Genomic DNA, 18,182 nt, shown 5'->3' with positions numbered 1-18,182 from the left:
GAGACCTGCTGATCATTTTAAAGAAATTTCAAATGTACATATATGATGGCACCAATGATCGATATTTTAAGGGAAGCGTGTCTTTAAATTTTCAATTATTTCTTTTAAATTTGTGTAGATTAAATATTTGTGTAGTTACTATATATATTTTAATAAATTCAAGTGTCGGGAAGAACAAGTCGTGTTAAAAGCCATTTAAGTTGTGCCCGAAATGAGCAAACATGAACAAATTTACGTAATCAAAAGACGTACCTTACACACATATTTAAAAGCGCTTGCACTGCCGGCGATACACTCAGCGGTATTTACCGCGTAGCCTTTTTTTTTATAATACTAAGGGACGGGGCGAACAAGTCGTGTGGCTGTTGTTGACATTACTGTTTGGCGGCAGAAATAAGTAAGGTGGCAGTACTTCCCTGGACGAGCTCTTTCACAATAAGTTCTATTATTTTATATTACTATAAGAACCGACGTCTTCTAGCAAACCGTGTCTTGTATTAATAATTATAACTTTTTTTGTTGCTTAGAATAATAACGCTTAGAATGATAGTTTCATATCAAACGAACTGTCACAAGTGAGGCAAAAATCAAATTCATGTAGGCTAGTTTTAGTAGTAGGTTAATTTTCGGTTTTAGTTAATATTTACATAAAGATACAAGTTGAAACGCGTTACTTCCTTGTAGAATGTGATGTTAGTATCTATTTTATGTTTGTCTGACGTATTTTTACACTCATTTACCGCCCATTTCGTCATTTTTAGCTAAAATTCTTGAGCTGTTCGCGGTGCAAGTTGATCTTGAGCACTGAAGGCCCGCCCGCTCGTGTAGGCCCATAGGGAGCGCTTCAATTTGCCTCACTTAGCGTGTGCGGACTAGGTTTCTATGCGTTATTATTCTAAGTTTTGTTGAAAGTAATATCATAGTGATTCGTTTACTTGACAGATATACTTAATCCTCAAGAAAGATTATGTTGTAGAATGTTTCATAAAAAAGCTGTTATAATCGTAATTGGGTCCTGATTTTACGAACACCTACCCACTAGTCTAAAAAGTGTTACAAATGACGAAGTGTTTTGTTCCCGACTGAAAGAACTTTTATTGGATATTGAATTCTACAGTGAAGAGTAATTAATTTCTTTTAAAGAAACTGTAATTATATTTTAATTTTCGACGTTTGTAATTTGAAAATATTTAATTTCTATTTGTATTTTAGTAGTTCGTATTTTTCTTTCAATTATTTTATTAACAATAAAATTATTGTTCACATTAATGGCGATCATGTTATCCCTTGACATTATATTTTGAATTGTAATATTGTGAAATTGATAATATGAAATAAATTATTCTATTCTATTCTAATTATTACTAAAAAATAACCTAAAATAGAATTTCTCTAAATCCCCAATAATGAACACGAAAAATCTAGTAATTAATTAAGCAATAATCGACACCCACAAATAATGAACATCCGTAATTGACACTTACCAATAAGAAACGTGTTACTATGATTGAAAATTTTATTATAAATCTTATTAAAAATTAATTTAAATTAATTTAATTTAATTAGCTACAAAAGAGGAATCATTTTACACAAAGTTCCAAACATTTTTTATTAAACCGACTTAAAACAATAGGAGGTTTTCAATACGACTGTATGTTTTTTTTGTGTATATTGGTGATTCTTTTTTGTTGGAAAGGGGGTATTTAATTTAAAGGTGGCAAACTAGGGGATGAATGGCTTGTCGTGCGTCTGGTGTTATATAACACGCCTATTCATAATAGTTGCAGTCGGAGTTTTATACTGCGAAGATCAAATTATCAAGATCAAATCAATCATGTCATCGCGGCATATGTTATTCAGCTAATGAATACAATTACAAGATATTTCTGGATTGCCACGCAGGCGCCCGGATTCATTTATTTCCCTCGGGAATTTGGATGTATTTGTGGTTGTCTATGTGTGTGTCCATGGCACCCGCGATACAAGGTTGATGAAATGGATAATCCGTGCAAACGGGCTGACCTGAGGAGCTGACTTATATAGTCCCTGTACAGGGTGTCTACTCAGGTTCTCCGTCCGACATCCATCCGAAACAATTAGAAAGAAGAAAGAAAGAAAAATTGTTTATTAGCGTCATAATTATGCCATATTACAATTTACAAATTTTACATTCTTAAGCCTAGATATAAGTATAACGCTAAACCGACGTCTACTCAGCATTAGTCGAGGCATATTGCAACACCCCAACACTGGTCTTCCGGAGACACCGGCCAGTTAGGAAGTACCAGTACGCGCTGCAACGACACACCGAACCATATAATATATGGTGACAAGTACGAACTCAATATGATGTAATAAAATACTTAACAGTTAATGGTAAAAATATTAAATTAAATGTTCATTGGTATTGCAGGATAATGTAATATTAATAGAGTAAATTATAGGAACCCACTAAGTAAATGCCAATATTGCATCTATACAACACAGCACAGGCTAAGTTAATTTCTGTTGATTCAAAAGATACTGTTTATATCTAAATTTAAAAGATTTTACAGTGTGACAATTTCTAAAAGGTGGTGGAATATTATTCCAACATTTCGTAGCGGCATAACGAAAACTGCCACGAAATGCTGCTGTACTGTGTTGCGCACTCAAAAAGCGCTGGGCAGATCTATATATCGATAGTTGGACGTCCAGAAAGAGTGAGTTTATCGTACAGATAGAGTGGTGATTACTGCCAAATAAGCAATACTTGACCAAATGAAAAGACGCGTGATGCGAATGAAGCTTCATACATGATAGTCTTTTAATTTTGTCGAATATTACTTATTTGACCATTGTCTTACACATAAATGGACGACGGGTCTAATACAAAAACCACGAAAAAAATGTCCCAAGTCAACCTATTTAAACGTAGTGACATGTACAGGAATATGAAAAAGCTACAACGTTGAATTTCAATTGTAATGTCATCGCAGTACTGTCTAATTTTGCTTGCTTCGCTGTCAGTCGAACAAACGAAGACTACAGCGTGAATGACGCTCTGTATACGATTTTAACGCACTATAAGTTCGGACACTGTTTAGCGCGGACCCGACGTCCATATAATTGTAAGTCAATGTATTTGACAGTGATTGTTTCGGACGGATGTCGGGCGGCGATCGAGAGTAGCTCCCCTGGTTCGCTTGCACAGGTCATAGTGTCCTTCCCGCATAACCGAAAGTTGACAGGAAGGGGCACTATAAACAAAACTTATGTAGAAAGATATTATGTAGTTGGCGTGTCCACTTGGCCAGGAAGCTCAGATTGAAACAAGAAAAAGAGATTTCTCATAGATGGCGCTACGACTAAAAAGTCGTTGAAAAACCAAATACAAAGACACGACGCAAGCACATAGAAAAATTCGTGAGGTCCGTTGGGTCGTTCCATGGCTTAGTTGGTATAGCGTCTGGCACGGTATGCAAGAAGACGTCGGTTCGAATCCGACCTGATCAAAGGATTTTTTTCTGAGTGTTCGATCTTTGTATTAATTATTATAACAAACTAGTGGAGTAATTTCACAAAAAAGAATTGAATATCAATTCAATAAAAATTTAATTAATACAGTGAATAGCGACATCTCTCGCCAGGACTGGTAACTGTAAAGGTACTAACTGGGTGATAAATCTTTCAGAGATTTCTCATAGATGGCGCTACGACTAAAAAGTCGTTAAAAACCAAATACAAAGACACGACGCAAGCACATATAAAAATTCGTGAGGTCCGTTGGTTCGTTCCATGGCTTAGTTGGTATAGGGTCTGATACGGTATGCAAGAAGACGTCGGTTCGAATCCGACCGGATCAAAGTATTTTTTTCTGAGTGTTCGATCTTTGTATTAATTATTATAAGAAAAAGAAAATTACCGTATAAAATTTTCAAAAACATTATTCACTTTCCGTAGCAGTATAACATATTATTGAACGCAATACCACAGAGAACTGAATGGCGACAATAAAACCATAAAGGTTTATCTATAATCAGGTACTGGAAATTAAATTACGTGCGCAAGGCGTTAAGCAGTTCTTAATTATTTATTACTGTTAGAAAACCTATTATTCCTTCACACAGAGATGGGCAGTGGGTTAAAACCCTATTAACCTGCCCAGGTTTTAGTCAGGCTTCTATCCAAGTGTTTTAAAGCGAGTCACTGGAGGAGAAGCTGGAAAACTGTTTTGCTAGATGACTGTAGTAGCAGTAGAGGTCGTTGTGAAAGAGTTCGGCCGGGGAATTACTGCCATCTTACCTTTTTCTGCCACCAAGCAGTAACGTCAGCATTACTGTGTTTCGGTGCTGGTGAAATTACAGGCACATGGGACTCATAGAATAGAATAGAATAGAATAGAATACATTTATTACATAACACCACAACACAATAATAAACAGTGAAAAATAAAAAGTAAAAAAAATAAAAATAAAACAAAACTAAATTAAAACTAAAACAAAGTAAATTAAAACAAACAGAAAATGAATAACAAAAAAGAAAACTAAATAAAATTAATTAAAATTAAGATCTTCGCAATAAATAATTATGCGACCACAAAGCTGTTCTTGCTGGACTTATGTGTCAGGGTGTCGGGCGCAGTGGCAGTGCCCAGATCTTTGCGATTTAAAACTCTGTGTGGCACTACAACTGTTATGGACAGGCGTGTATCATAAAAAAAATATTTTTACGAATCTTACATTTTACGAATGGTTTTATCAAATTACGGTCTTATGAAAAATATACAATACATCTAAGGATATTGTCTAAAGAGTGTCAAATTTGTTACACGTTAGGATGTACTTCACCCGACATGTAAAATCTAAAAAACAACCTAAAATAAAACTTTAGAACGAATTTCATGAATAAAATATCTAACTTTGTACATAATTTTTATATGGAGAATACTTGAATACTGAATACTGCAGAGAACCTGCAAAATTTTGGTTTTCAACTGATACCCTATAGTTATTAACCGACTTCAAAAAAGGAGGAGGTTCTCAATTCGACTGTATGTTCTTTTTTTTTGTATGTATGTTACGCGATAACTCCGGTATTTGTGAACCGATTTTCATGATTCTTTTTTTGTTGGAAAGGGGGTACTTCCATAGTGTCCCATTTCATTTTGAAGAAAATCATCCACCTCAAAGGGTGGCTGTTCACGCACGAAGATTCATTTTTATAAATAGCGCCTAACTTTAATTTAGGAGCAATTACTTTTAGCAATTATTTAGTTGATTTTGCTATTTCATCAATTCAAGGCGTTTTTCCCTCGATATACTTTGAGTAGTGTCGTAGTGAGAACCTATTTTTATTATCTCCAGTATCAAGTCCTGTATAGTGGCGAACTAGGGGATATCTCAATAAAACTTGGCAAATAGACGTAATTCCACGTACTTTTGAGGTCGGTTTTTTTAGTACTCTGTACTGAGATTATTAATAGTAAATTGTACAACAAGTGCATAAAGCCCGTCATTTTACACGAGACCAGTACACCCGAACCGCAGGCGAGGGTGGATACTTAAATCGAGGGTAAAATGGGTTTTATGAACGAGTTATACATACTCTCTGCTTTTAACTTAAATTGCGAGGAAATTAAACAGCAATATTAAAAATAAACGATTATTTAATTAAAATTGGATGTAAAATTACAACAATTAGACATATTTAATGTGATGGTTTTTCCTGGCAAATTCAGTGTATTACTTTGCATTTAATTATGAACTTGAGATGCCTTTATTAAATAAAGTTCTAGTGTGCGTGGCTGTTGGCGCAGGCGTCATTGCCTCGGTCTTGAACTTGTAAGTCAATGGTCTTGAACGACGATTTTATTTTATGCACTAGAGCAATAATCCTATTTTATGCAGCTCTCTTATTATTAAAAAGGATGGACGTAGATGGTAGAGTGAAATACGTTGATTTAAAGAGACATGTTTATTGTTCGGTCTCCAGAATATAAGTAAATAATACAATATAAAATAAAATGTAAACTGAAATGCTAACCAAGTAATACGCACCACATGTTGCAGTTAGACAATAAATATCGTCTATCTATACTACACAGCCTAGAACCAGTATAAATACGAAATTTAAAAGCATGACAAGTGAAAATTCCTTTTATAAAAAGGAATTAATAATTTTTTGGAAATTGCCCAGTATCGCCTGTTGCCCTGTCGCGAGCGCTGTCGATATCGGATATTGTGTCAAATTATTTCCGCTTGTTCTTCTTTTGTTCACATTGATTTTCAAGGCGCGGTTTGCGGGACGCGAGTGACGGTTCCCCGCACATCTCCTCCTAAAATGTAGACATTGAAATACCTCGCCTTAATCCAAAATCGATATAAGATATAATTTCATACTCATTACAAATTTCGATGTAAAAAAACTTTTTTAAGCGAAAAAGGGAACTACATACAGTACCCACCTTCTTTTTAATTCTTTTATTAAGAGTTTTGGCTTGGGCACAAGTCCTTTGAGCCATGTCGTAATATTTTTCATTGTGATTCTAATACATTATATTTTCACTTTCTCTTAAATAACGTAGTTCACTTATATGTGTTTTTTAACTAGTCTTAAGCGGCGGGAGTCAATATTTATGTTTTCACTTTTATTTAAATTACATTATCTTCTACCACTTTGATCAAAAACTTTAAATTCGTGGACTTTTTAGGATAAAGTCTTTTGTCATTTGGTTTAAAACAAGGAATATAGTTCTACCTTTCTTCATCACTGTTTCTTTCTTCGTTTTTTCTTCATAATATAGGTACTTAAAAGAAAAATAATCTTTGTAAAATCTATACTCGTAACTTCAAAAGCCCGCCATTTTTCCAGAACCCACCTTGGAATCCTATAGACTCTAGGGATGCAAATTATGATTCTATTTTTATATAACGAGTTTTTGTATCGATTTATTTTAATGCGATTTTACAGCGAATCGATTCGACAGAAAGGCGAAATAAGTAACTAAGCTATAAACATTTTATAATAATGTCATTGCCATAAACTTGATTTACAAATGTTTAGTGGTAAATAGTTTTTACCCTCGATTTCAGGCGTTAAAGGGTTTTATCCAGATTAAAACCCGGTTAACAAAGAATCGGGTTAAAACTCGCTTGGCCATCTCTGCCTTCACATAATTATAAGGTACGTAATACAGGGTGTGAGAATATGGTCTAAAGATATTTCCTCCGAAAACAAAATCAAATAAGTATATTTTTATCTATGAAATAAAGATATATATGATCAAGCAACTTTCATCGAGAATATAATCAGAAATAGAGACGAAATAAGGGCCATCCATCACCGGAAACTAATCAGGTAAATGGGCCTTATATCACTTTTAAATATCAACTCTCGTTTGCACTGAAATCACAAATTAGAAACCTGAAATAGTACAGCGCCAACAACTGACCTGTGTGTACGTATCCGTATATTCCAAAAATATTCTGTATTTATTGTAATAAAGATAATATCTCTAACAATGGGGGCTGTTCCATTCGGTAGTGTGGGAAAAATAGCAAAACATCTAATTACAAAACAAACGGAATCACATTTCATTGGTAATTAAATATTAGATATGTAATTTTTAAATTTTCGTCCATTAAGGCAAAGCTCAAGTTAAACTGGTTGATTTGAAGTGAAACAATTGACGACACACCCGTCAATTGTTTCGCATTCGGGCTGGCCAATAGGAGCGCAGTTGTCACCGTAATGATTTGGCAGAATAGTTTTCAAACAAATTAAATGACATTTCGTCTCTATTTTTGGTTATATATTCGATGTGGTCGACCACATTTAAATGGAAGATTGTAGAAATGAGACACCCTCAAAACAGCTCCTTGCATACATTTCATTGTTATTAATGAGGCAGTCGTAATGGTACAGAAGGCTTTTATTGCGCGAGATCGCTCGGCCTTTTGCCAGCTTCGTGGGCATTTTGTTTAGCTATTAGAAAAATTAATGTAGCGCATTTAAGAAAAAATGGAAAAGAAGAAAATTCCATGGTACATCATATGTTTTCTCATTGCTTTAAGTAAGTATATGCCAATTAGAGCTTCGGCAGGTACATGGAATATATGGCCAAAAATGCGGCCAGGAAGCTTAGCATCAGTAGAGCCCCTGTGAAAGAGTTCGTCCTGGGAACCACCACCTGACCTATTTCTGCCGCCAAACATTAATGTGAACATTACTGCGCTCCGATGATGGGACATGTCAACTTATGGCACAGTAGTGTCCCTAAGAACTTTGCGTTTAAAATCGCTGGGTGGCACTGCATCTGTTATGGACAGGCGTGTCGCTTACCACCAAGTGCACGACTTGTTCGTCCCGTCTCATGGTATATTTAAAAAAGGGTGTTCCACCGTTATGTTGTGGATATTCCAAAGGTTCGCACGAAGCGTGACGTTTTCACATTTATATGGCTTGATGACTTCAGAATTTATGGCTTTTCAAGGCGAAAATGAATAGACTTTATTTAGTAGTGCATTCTCCATCGTCGACCTCATCGTCACTATCCATCAGGTGAGATGGACGTCAAATGTCCCTTTATCCATTTGAATTCTATTATTTGCTACGGTCCCATGGGGGATTTATGTGGATTTTTTTTATTGTGGATCTCCTGGGAGATTCATTATATATATGCATTTATCTATCTATATATAAAGGAGTAGGGTCCGGAGAATTTCACTGATAGATGTGCGCACAGCAAAAACTTTATAAGTATTAGAAACAGGAAAACTTTAGGATATATTACTTTTGTTTAGTGTAGGCGTACTAAAACGGATTTTTGGAAATTCGACCCCTAAAGGAGTGAAATGGGAAAATAGTAAAAGATCGACATTTTTCCGAATTTCCCCTAGATTAGGGTAAAATGGGACATTAAAATGTGTATTTGAATTTTATTTACGATATTTTAAATACAAAATAAATAAACACGTGTTTCAGCGTTCAAAACAACCCCTAAATAGTACCCCTATTACATTAGTTATATTAGTTACAGTATAGAAGTATCTTTATAACATTTTTTATAGAAAATCGTATCCCATACATTGCGAACTGGAATATTTTTCATTTGTGTTCTAATAGTACCTATATAATGCTTGTAAAAAATTTACGTGGACGAAGTTAACAACAGCTAGTTATATCATAAAAAAACAATACAGTAATAATAATATTTACAATTCGGTAGCTGCAAAGGTGCCTGACTGAGTTAAAAAAAATCGTAGATTTCTCACAGATGGCGATACGGCAAAAAAGTTGTTAAAAACCACAGTAACAAGGTCATAAGAACATTCACAAGGTCTGCTTATTCGTTTCGTTGGGAATGACGTCAGGCACGGTATGCTGAAGGCGCTGGTTCGACTCCGATTGTGGGAATTTCTCAGTTCTATCTTTGTATTAATAATTATAACAAACTACTGGAGTAATTTCACAAAAAAATGTAATACCATGGTAGTATAACTTAATATGACAATAAGTACAATGTTAACTACGACAAAAAAAGTCGTTAAAAAACAAACAACGATCTGCAAATAGAGAAATTCCTTGGGCTGGTTCGTTCCGTAGTTTAGTTGGGAGAGCGTCGCCTGGTATGCTGAAGACGTTGCTTCGAATCCAGCCGGCTCGAATGTGTTTTTCTGTGTTAGATCTATGTATTAATAATTATAACAAACTATAGTACTGATGGCCGTTTTGACAGATTACAATAGTGAGATGAAGTCTCAATTACTTCTCGAAAAAAATATTTATCAAATAAATGCGAGTCACATCTATAAGTTTTTAGATTTTTGTCTAGTATTGCAATGAAGGGATAGCTGATTAAAAAAATTTAAGAAAAGCAAAATATAGATGTTTATTTATATTTCAATGAACTGAATCAATATCTATTCGAAACTGTTTTTTTTTGTATTGAGCTTTGACGCGAGTTTGCCGGAGGTAGAACTTGTGCTGGCCAGCGATCCCATAAGTGACGATCGTCATTTTTAAAAATTTCGAATTTCGAAAAACAAATGCCGAGTTGTGTCGTAAAATTATAGATTCCATAAATTTTACTGCACGTCACTATTGACAACCATGTACAGCTATCAGCTCCTTCAACGTAGTTATGAATTAATACGAAACTTGACGAGCGGACAAACGTCAAAACGGCCATCACAGCGTGCCGGTACTAGAGTGGAATAATTTCACTAAAAATAATTGAATATCATGGTTGTAAAACAAAGTAGTATCGAGTATATGACCAGAAAGGGAGACGAAATAAGGGCCATATATTCCTGGTAACACATTAGCGATACAGCTCTTGTAAATATCAACTCTTGTTTGCACTGAAATATGGACAGGCCAACTACAGACCTGTGTGTACGTCTCCGTATATTCCAAAAAATATTCTGTTTTTATTATAATAAAGATAATATCTCTAACAATGCCGTTCTGTTATATTCTGTGGTCTGGGAAAAACAGCAAAACATCTAAATACAAAACAAGCGGAATCACATTTCATCTGTAATTAAATATGAAATACGTAATTTAGCAATTTTCGATCATTATAGCAAAGCTCAAGTTAACTGGTCGATTTGAAGTGAAACAGTTGACGACACCCGTCAATTGTTTCGAACTCGGGCTAGCCAATCGGAGCGCAGTTGTCACAGTAATGATATGGCAGAATAGTTTTCAAACAAATTGAATGACATTTCGTCTCTATTTCTGGTTATACACTCGTTGCAAAGTAACATCAATAAACTTATTATAATAAAGTTGTTCACAGGTTTCGTGTTGACACGGTCGACTCTGCTAAAGAAAGATGCTGATGCAGCAGCCCAGTTAATATTAAAGTCCGGTCAAGATGCAATGAAGGATATCAATTCAAGAATAAAGGGAGTACAGTTGACGCGCCTGCTTTCTATGGATCACTTCGCTTGGCAAATTGGTTGGTCGAAAAGTAGATTTCTTTATTATTTATTTACATTGACTTACAAATAAATGGACGACGGGTCTAATACAAAAACCACGAAAAAAATGTCCCAAGTCAACCTATTTAAACGTAGTGACATGTAAAGGAATATGAAAAAGCTAAAACGTTGAATTTAAATTGTGATGTCATCGCAGCAACGAAGACTAAAGCGTGAATGACGCTCTGTATACGATATTAACGCCCTATAAGTTCGGACACTTTTTAGCGCGGAGCCGACGTCCATATAATTGTAAGTCAATGATCGAAGCTAAATATGGTGCATTTTTTAAAATTTCCAGTAGAAACTGAATATGGTGTTTTTGGGCCCTTAAATTGTTGCAAGCAAAATTAGATAGTATTGCAATGAAGTTACAATTTAAATTAAATGTTTAATTTTTTTATATTTCGTTACATGTATAGGTTAACTTCGGACATTTTTTTTCGTGGGTTTTTGTATTAGACCCGACGTCCATTTGTTGATAGGTCAATGGCTTCGATTGAAAATTACTTGAACACAAAAGTAATGGTGTAGCCTTTATCGTAAATATTAATTAATTTTTATATATATTATTATGTCGAATTTTGTACAATTCACTTAAAGAAATAACAAAAAAAATTTGGGCAGATACATGCATACAAATATTCCTACAAATGTGAAAATAAGCATGTACTGTAAGAAATGTACCGATATTCCAACTAAACGTAAACTCAAATATCTGTAATTCCGAAAACCGATTATAATAAAACCGCTACATTTTCGAGTAATTTAGATGCTTTTCACAAAGACAAAATTAGCTTTTGTTTTGTAATCTTCCTAATAAATGCATTTGACATTATGAAAATTTGAGCTAACGTTTTTTCGGGCAAATGTATTTTCTGACTTTTGATAGGTAATCCCAAGCCGTAAAACGAGAACAACAATATTTTGTTAGTTATTGCTAACGTTTAATAAAAAATCATTTTAAAAATAAGATAAAAATCAAAGCGACTCTATAGTTTCTTTGTTCTAAATATTTCAATCGCTTGTAGTTCGAACAATTGAAAATGACCAACAAGTTTATATAAGCTTCTTGAAATTGACGTAATGGGTCTCTATCCATCTTTTACACATGCAATGTGTAGAAAAGGGATAGTTAGCTATTTAATTATTTTCTGTGCTTATGTAATTTATATTTACGATTCATTTCTATATAAACTAAATACTATAAAACTGTAGAAATTAACACTTTTAAACAAAAACTATGATAACACAATATATTTGTTTAGTGAAAATATGACACAAAATCCTGTTTTTACACTTTACTGCAGTAATTTTTATGTTATTATTACATGGTACTGCATGTGTGACAACCGCGCTGTCAGTCGAACAAACGAAAACTGTTGCGCGATTAACGCTCTGTATGCGATTTTAACGCCCTATATGAGCGGACACTTTTTAGCGTGAACCCGACGTCCATTTATTGATAGGTCAATGACATTCAGTGGAACATGTTGAGATACAATTTATAGTCTTAATCTAGAATGTAGACCAAATACAGCGTTATTATGCGAAGTGTAAACATATTTGCATTTCATCATTATCATCATATCAGCTAGAAGACGTCCACTGCTGAACATAGGCCTCCCCCAAAGATTTCCAGACCAGCCGATCGGACGCGACATGCATCCATACCCGCCGCCCTTACCAGGTCATACGTCCATCTAGTAAGGGGCCGTCCCACTAAACGCCTTCCGGTTCGCAGTTTCCATTCGAGAACCTTTCTGCCTTACGGCCTTCAGTTCCACGAGCTATGTGCCCTGCCCACTGCCACTTCAACTTGGTAATCCTTCGAGCTATGTTGGTGACATTCTTCTACGGACCTCCTCATTGAGAAATGCCGAGCATTGCTCGCTGCATAGCTCGTTGAGCGAATTTGAGCTTTTTTATGAGACCCGTAGTAAGTGACCCTTAGAATAATAACGCATAGAATGATAGTTTCATATCAAACGAACTGTCACAAGTGAGGCAAAAATCAAATTCATGTAGGCTAGTTTTAGTAATAGGTTAATTTTCGGTTTTAGTGAATATTTATATAAAAATACAAGTTGAAACGCGTTACTTCCTTGTGGAATGTGATGTTAGTATCTATTTTATGTTTGTCTGACGTATTTTTACACTCATTTACCGCACATTTCGTCATTTTTAGCTAAAATTCTTGATCTGTTCGCGGTGCAAGTTGACCTTGAGCACTGAAGGCCCGCCCGCTCGTGTAGGCTCTTTTGGCGCGCTTCAATTTGCCTCACTTAGCGTGTGCGGACTAGGTTTCTATGCGTTATTATTCTAAGAAGTGACCACGTCTCAGAGCCGTAGGTCATCGCTGGCAATATGCACTGCTCGAAGACTATTGTATTCAAAGACTGCGGTATTACGGTATATTTGCATTTATGGATAACAAAAAAAACAAGGAAAAGTGAGATTACAACTGAAAACGAATGTAACTAAAGACTAACATAGATATTAATTTGGGAGTGCTAATGAGAAGACGAGTTGTGAGAGTCAAATATATAGGAGATTAGTACGAATTCGACAAAGATTGTTGTCGAAAACGTCAATGTCACCTCCAGATTCTGACATGAGTAAATCATTGCAGGTTCGACACATTCTAGTCACGGGGTTTTAAAAGGATGTATTATTTCGATAAACATTTAAGACAAAGGTTTTAGGATTAAAATATCATCATCCGCACTCATCGTTGCTGATATTTATTGCGGATGTTCGAGTTGTGATATGGTTAAAGGCGTGCTGGAATAATTTCCAAGCCATCCAGAAACAGACTGCAAGATTGCAGATTTATTGTTTTTTTAATTAATTGTTTTATTGATAAAAGTCCATAAAATCATTGAAACAAAATTTTATTTCAATACCATACGAAATAGAACGTTATTTCATGTAGACAGGTTCAGTATGTTGAAGTAGAACTCCTTGAGTTCGCTCAGGGAAGTACCACCACGTTACCTATTTCTGCCGCCAAGCGGTAATGTGATCATTACCGTTCCGGTTTTGAAGGGCAAGGTTGCTGGTGAAATTACAGGAACATAGGACTTGCCAACTTACAGGCAGATCTTTAAAGAGATCTTTGCGATTTAAAGCTCTGAGTGGCACTGCTACTGCTATAGACAGTCGCGTCGCTTACCACCAGGGGCACGACTTGTTGGTCCCGTCAGTTAGTATTCTAAAAAAAAAACAACACACACACACACAATATGTCGTGTTCCAATGGTATATCGGTCATGCGTCTTACTGCTGGACACTGGTCTTCTCTCAGGCGAGGGCAGGGCTTCGAAGTGCCTACCGCTCAGTGCAATCATAGGGCTCATTCAGAGTATAGGCGCGAGCGCAGCGGTGGGTGCGGGCGCGCGGGTCTTGGCGTCTTCTCTTTCACAGTGCCGAAGCGAATACGAGCGGGTAGATCCACACGTCGCAATCGCAAACAGACGCTAGACCAACACTGTGCAAAGATCAATACAACCAGAAATAGAGACGAAATAAGGGCCACACATTCCTGGTAACTCATCACTAATCAGTGATACATCACTTATAAATATCAACTCTCATTTGCACTGAACTCACAGGTTAGAAAGCTGAAATAGTACAGCGCCAACGACTGACCTGTGTGTGCGTCTCCTTATATTCCAAAAACATTCTGTATTTATTGTAATAAATATAATATCTCTAACGACGGCGTGCTGTTCCATTCGGTGGTGTGGGGAAAAACAGCAAAACATCTAATTACAAAACAAATGGAATCAAGTTTCATCGTCCATTATAGCAAAGTTCAAGTTAACTGGCCGATTTTAAGTGAAACAATTGACGATACCCGTCAATTGTTTCGAACTCGGGCTGGCCAATCGGAGCGCAGTTGTCACAGTAATCTATTTTTGGTTATATACTCGATGATGTACGTACATTTGATTTACACGCACCCGCGCCCGCCGCCATTCTGAATAAGGCCTCACAAATCTTCATTTATGACCATTCGGTTCCGCACGATTGCACACGGCGCGCAATGTTGTTTTCACCTCTCTAAGCGCGTGTTTAAGTTCTTTTTTCCTCGTAGTGAACTGGTGTTATTAGTCAGATTTAATAGACTATTATAGCGTAGGTACGTAGAGTGACGTAGCTGTTAAGTAATCTCTGGCGAGGGTTTCATGTGGGTTGGTAGCTTAAAAAAAACTTAAAAGCACTTTTTCCGAGTGTTGTAAACCTTCTCCGACGTGCTGTTTCCATCTCGATGTCAAAGTCAAATAATCATTTATTCCATTAGTAAATTTTTTACACTTGAAAACGTCATTTTTTAAGCTTCTGCTTGTTCACTGTCCCTATTTCCCTGAGAAGAACGCGCAAGAAACTCTACGGATTGTTCTTTTCAAACAAACTTAAATGCTATGGAATACACTTTCAATCATATTTGTGTGTAATCTGGACTTATGTTGTCTTTGCATACATCTTTATCTAACACGTAGTCTACAATTTTGTAATATGGCTTTTCAATTAGAATACTTTTAATGTAGCTATTATACTTAGAAAATGGCAATCTTAATAAGCTCCAGAATCTTATTGTAAAAACATATGCAATTCCCCATAAAAGAATCGTTTACCTTGGTTAAACGAAATTGTGACACCATGAGTTTGGACTTAGTTCTAAGGTTAATATTATGGATATCTTCTTTCTTAACGAAATTATGTATATTTTTACGGGCATACAAAATATTTCAGTAAATGTTTTTTCAGTTTTCGATGTATTCCGTGTCCAAACCTCTATTATTATTTCAGGTTACGTAACATTCGAACTTCAAAATAAATATAGAAAAATCATAGACAGATACAATTCATCGCTCGTCATGGACCGTAGATATTTTCTAATGGAGCACATTCTTTTCCTAGTTGAAATGGAGTACGCTTATTGGGAGATAGACCATTACGCGCTGTTACTGCACGAGGTACGTAGACGATCATTTGCAAATCACGTCGTTATGGTCCAATATCCTTTACTTAATGGTGGCACTTCATATGGCTATTTGTAGTTGAGTATTTGATATATTTAGCAAACAATCACCATGTGTATATAGCATGTGTGACAATGTTTTCGCCTTGTTTGCGTATTCGACAAATAGGTATAGCAAACACGATCGAATCACGCACTGGACGGTTTCCTGAAGCACATCAGAAAGGCAAATACCCAAGTGAACCTTTTTTTTAATTAAATAGCCTTGCTCTTCACCATTATCTAGCTCTAAAGCAAAGATTGTATCTGCGATGGAACGAGCACGCCCAGAAGATGCCTATTCAGTCGCACCTTAAAGATAATCGGGTTGTATGTGCTCGGTTGCAGGCAGGGAATTCCATTCCTGGGCTGTGCAATAAAAGATGATGAAAAGCGCTTAGTACGCCTGAAGGGAATATCGACCAAGTAAGGATGATATCTGGCCGTGCGTCTGGATGTCCGATGGTCAAAGATGCGGGCGGGATGAGCTGATTGAACTCATGGGCACACTCACCGAAATATATTCTGTAAAAAACCGATGGGCAACTTTGCGGCGGTGGGCTAAACTATGAACTTTAGATTCAAGCTCATATTCCGCTCAAGAATCAAGAGCTTCAAGTTGATATTCCGCTAAGCCATCCCACAGGTGACTGCACTAGTCCGTGCAAGATCGGACTTGCGCTTTGTATAAAGTTAAGAGTTGTCCAGGCGTGAAATATCACATAACCTTACAAAGGATACTCAGTTTTTTGACTGCAATTTGTGCCTTGCATTCAATATTAGCGCCAAAGTTAAAGGTTGCGCTCAATGTTATGCCAAGGAGAGCAGAGACAGATATACCCCGAAAAGTGGGACCGTCCACACTATGATCGTATTCATTGTTTTAACTCCTTATTTGGCTTCATGTGTTTGCATGTTTGTCCGTACGTCAAATATTTTCCCAAGTACATCAAAGATCCATAGCGAATACAAGTAGCCATGTAAAGTGCGGCCACAAGAAATCACCAACCAATGAAATAGACTCCGTATTGCGTCATAGACAACCAATAAGAAATCGCCAACCAATCGAATGGAAATAAAAAGGAAAGTAAGATTAGAAGAGAAGATAGAAGAAGACGTACACGCAAGTCAGTTGTTGGCGCTGTACTATTTCAGTTTTCTAATTTGTGATGTTAGCGCAAACGAGAGTTGGTATTTAAAAGTGATATAAAGCCCATTTCGTCGCCCTACTTTCTCAAACTCGTATCTCAAAGCAACTGAAATGCTAAAAAGCATTGTATATACAAATTTTGCACGCTAATTTCACTTCAAATTTCCTTCATATTCACACACTGGCTTTTGCCTATTCTTAAAGTAATGCATACAAATTAGCACCCTTGATAAGAAATTTAAAATAAATAGAAACTCTTGCCGTCTCCTGAATAATTACATAAGATACGAGTTTGAGAAAGTAAGGCATTGATTTGTTGCCAGGGAGGCATGGCCCTTATTTCGTCTCTATTACTGGTTATATACTCGATGGATTAGCTAGAGAGAGAACGAGGGCGGGGAAAGGCGTGTTTCAGAAATACACTTTTAGTGCGTCTATAAACCTATCGTTTTATTCTAATTTATTCGCTATGCTAACAAGTGCCTTGTCTTCACTAATATACCTATTCTGTATCGTATACATTTACAGATAGAAGCAAAGTACAAACAAAATGTTTCCGATTGGAACACAACCTACCTTGATGGAACGCCGACGGCGGAGGACTACGAGACACCGGACCCCGACATATTCACTAAAACAAAACCTACGCCTAGGACTAGGCCTTCTACGAGCGATTGGACCTCTACTAGAAGCAGAGAGAGAGGGCGGCTCGGGGAATACGGCTGGGAACCACGTGTTCCTATATAGTAGCTCCATACGACAGTCGAAAGTTATTTACCTACTGCTATACTACATACATCAAGGCGCTATCTGCACACGCACAAATGTGTGCGTGAAGTGGCAGGGTTACCCACTACTTTCTCGTAAGTGGTCAAAGCGGCAACATAGCGTAAATTGTAACGCGAATATCTTATCGATAATTGTATTAATAGAATCGTAATAATTACACATGTTCATTAGGTATTTATATAAATATAATATTATATCTTTCATTCATTCATTAACTAGAATAATCCTGAAGGTATAGTTAAAAAAAAAA

At 36.2% G+C, this 18,182-nt stretch overlaps 1 protein-coding gene across 2 annotated transcripts; it reads left to right on the top strand.

Moving 5' to 3' along the window:
* Positions 1-10,836: 10,836 nt before the first annotated feature.
* Positions 10,837-18,087, top strand: LOC113234571. Of its 2 annotated transcripts, none has more exons than XM_026469920.1 (3): positions 10,837-10,945; positions 15,894-15,949; positions 17,672-18,087. In XM_026469920.1, exons 1-3 carry the CDS (start codon positions 10,867-10,869, stop codon positions 17,888-17,890), a joined length of 354 nt encoding a protein of 117 aa, XP_026325705.1. In that variant the 5' UTR covers positions 10,837-10,866; the 3' UTR covers positions 17,891-18,087. The 2 variants fall into 2 exon arrangements, with proteins under 2 accessions (XP_026325705.1, XP_026325704.1); XM_026469919.1 differs by having other exon boundaries at positions 10,838-10,945; positions 15,783-15,949.
* The last annotated feature ends 95 nt before the right edge of the window (positions 18,088-18,182 follow it).

Source organism: Hyposmocoma kahamanoa, unplaced genomic scaffold, assembly GCF_003589595.1.
Source record: "Hyposmocoma kahamanoa isolate Upper Pololo Valley unplaced genomic scaffold, ASM358959v1 84, whole genome shotgun sequence".
NCBI lineage: Eukaryota > Metazoa > Arthropoda > Insecta > Lepidoptera > Cosmopterigidae > Hyposmocoma > Hyposmocoma kahamanoa.
Note: the sequence above shows the minus strand (reverse complement) of the source record. Positions and strands in the feature narration are given on the sequence as shown.

Excerpts from the sequence above, each read along its gene's own strand:
- LOC113234571 (XM_026469919.1), top strand. The coding sequence starts at position 10,867 with ATGAAGGATATCAATTCAAGAATAAAGGGAGTACAGTTGACGCGCCTG. Across the intron at positions 10,946-15,782 it reads TCACTTCGCTTGGCAAATTG|GTTACGTAACATTCGAACTT; the intron begins GTTGGTCGAAAA and ends TTATTATTTCAG. Across the intron at positions 15,950-17,671 it reads ACGCGCTGTTACTGCACGAG|ATAGAAGCAAAGTACAAACA; the intron begins GTACGTAGACGA and ends ATACATTTACAG.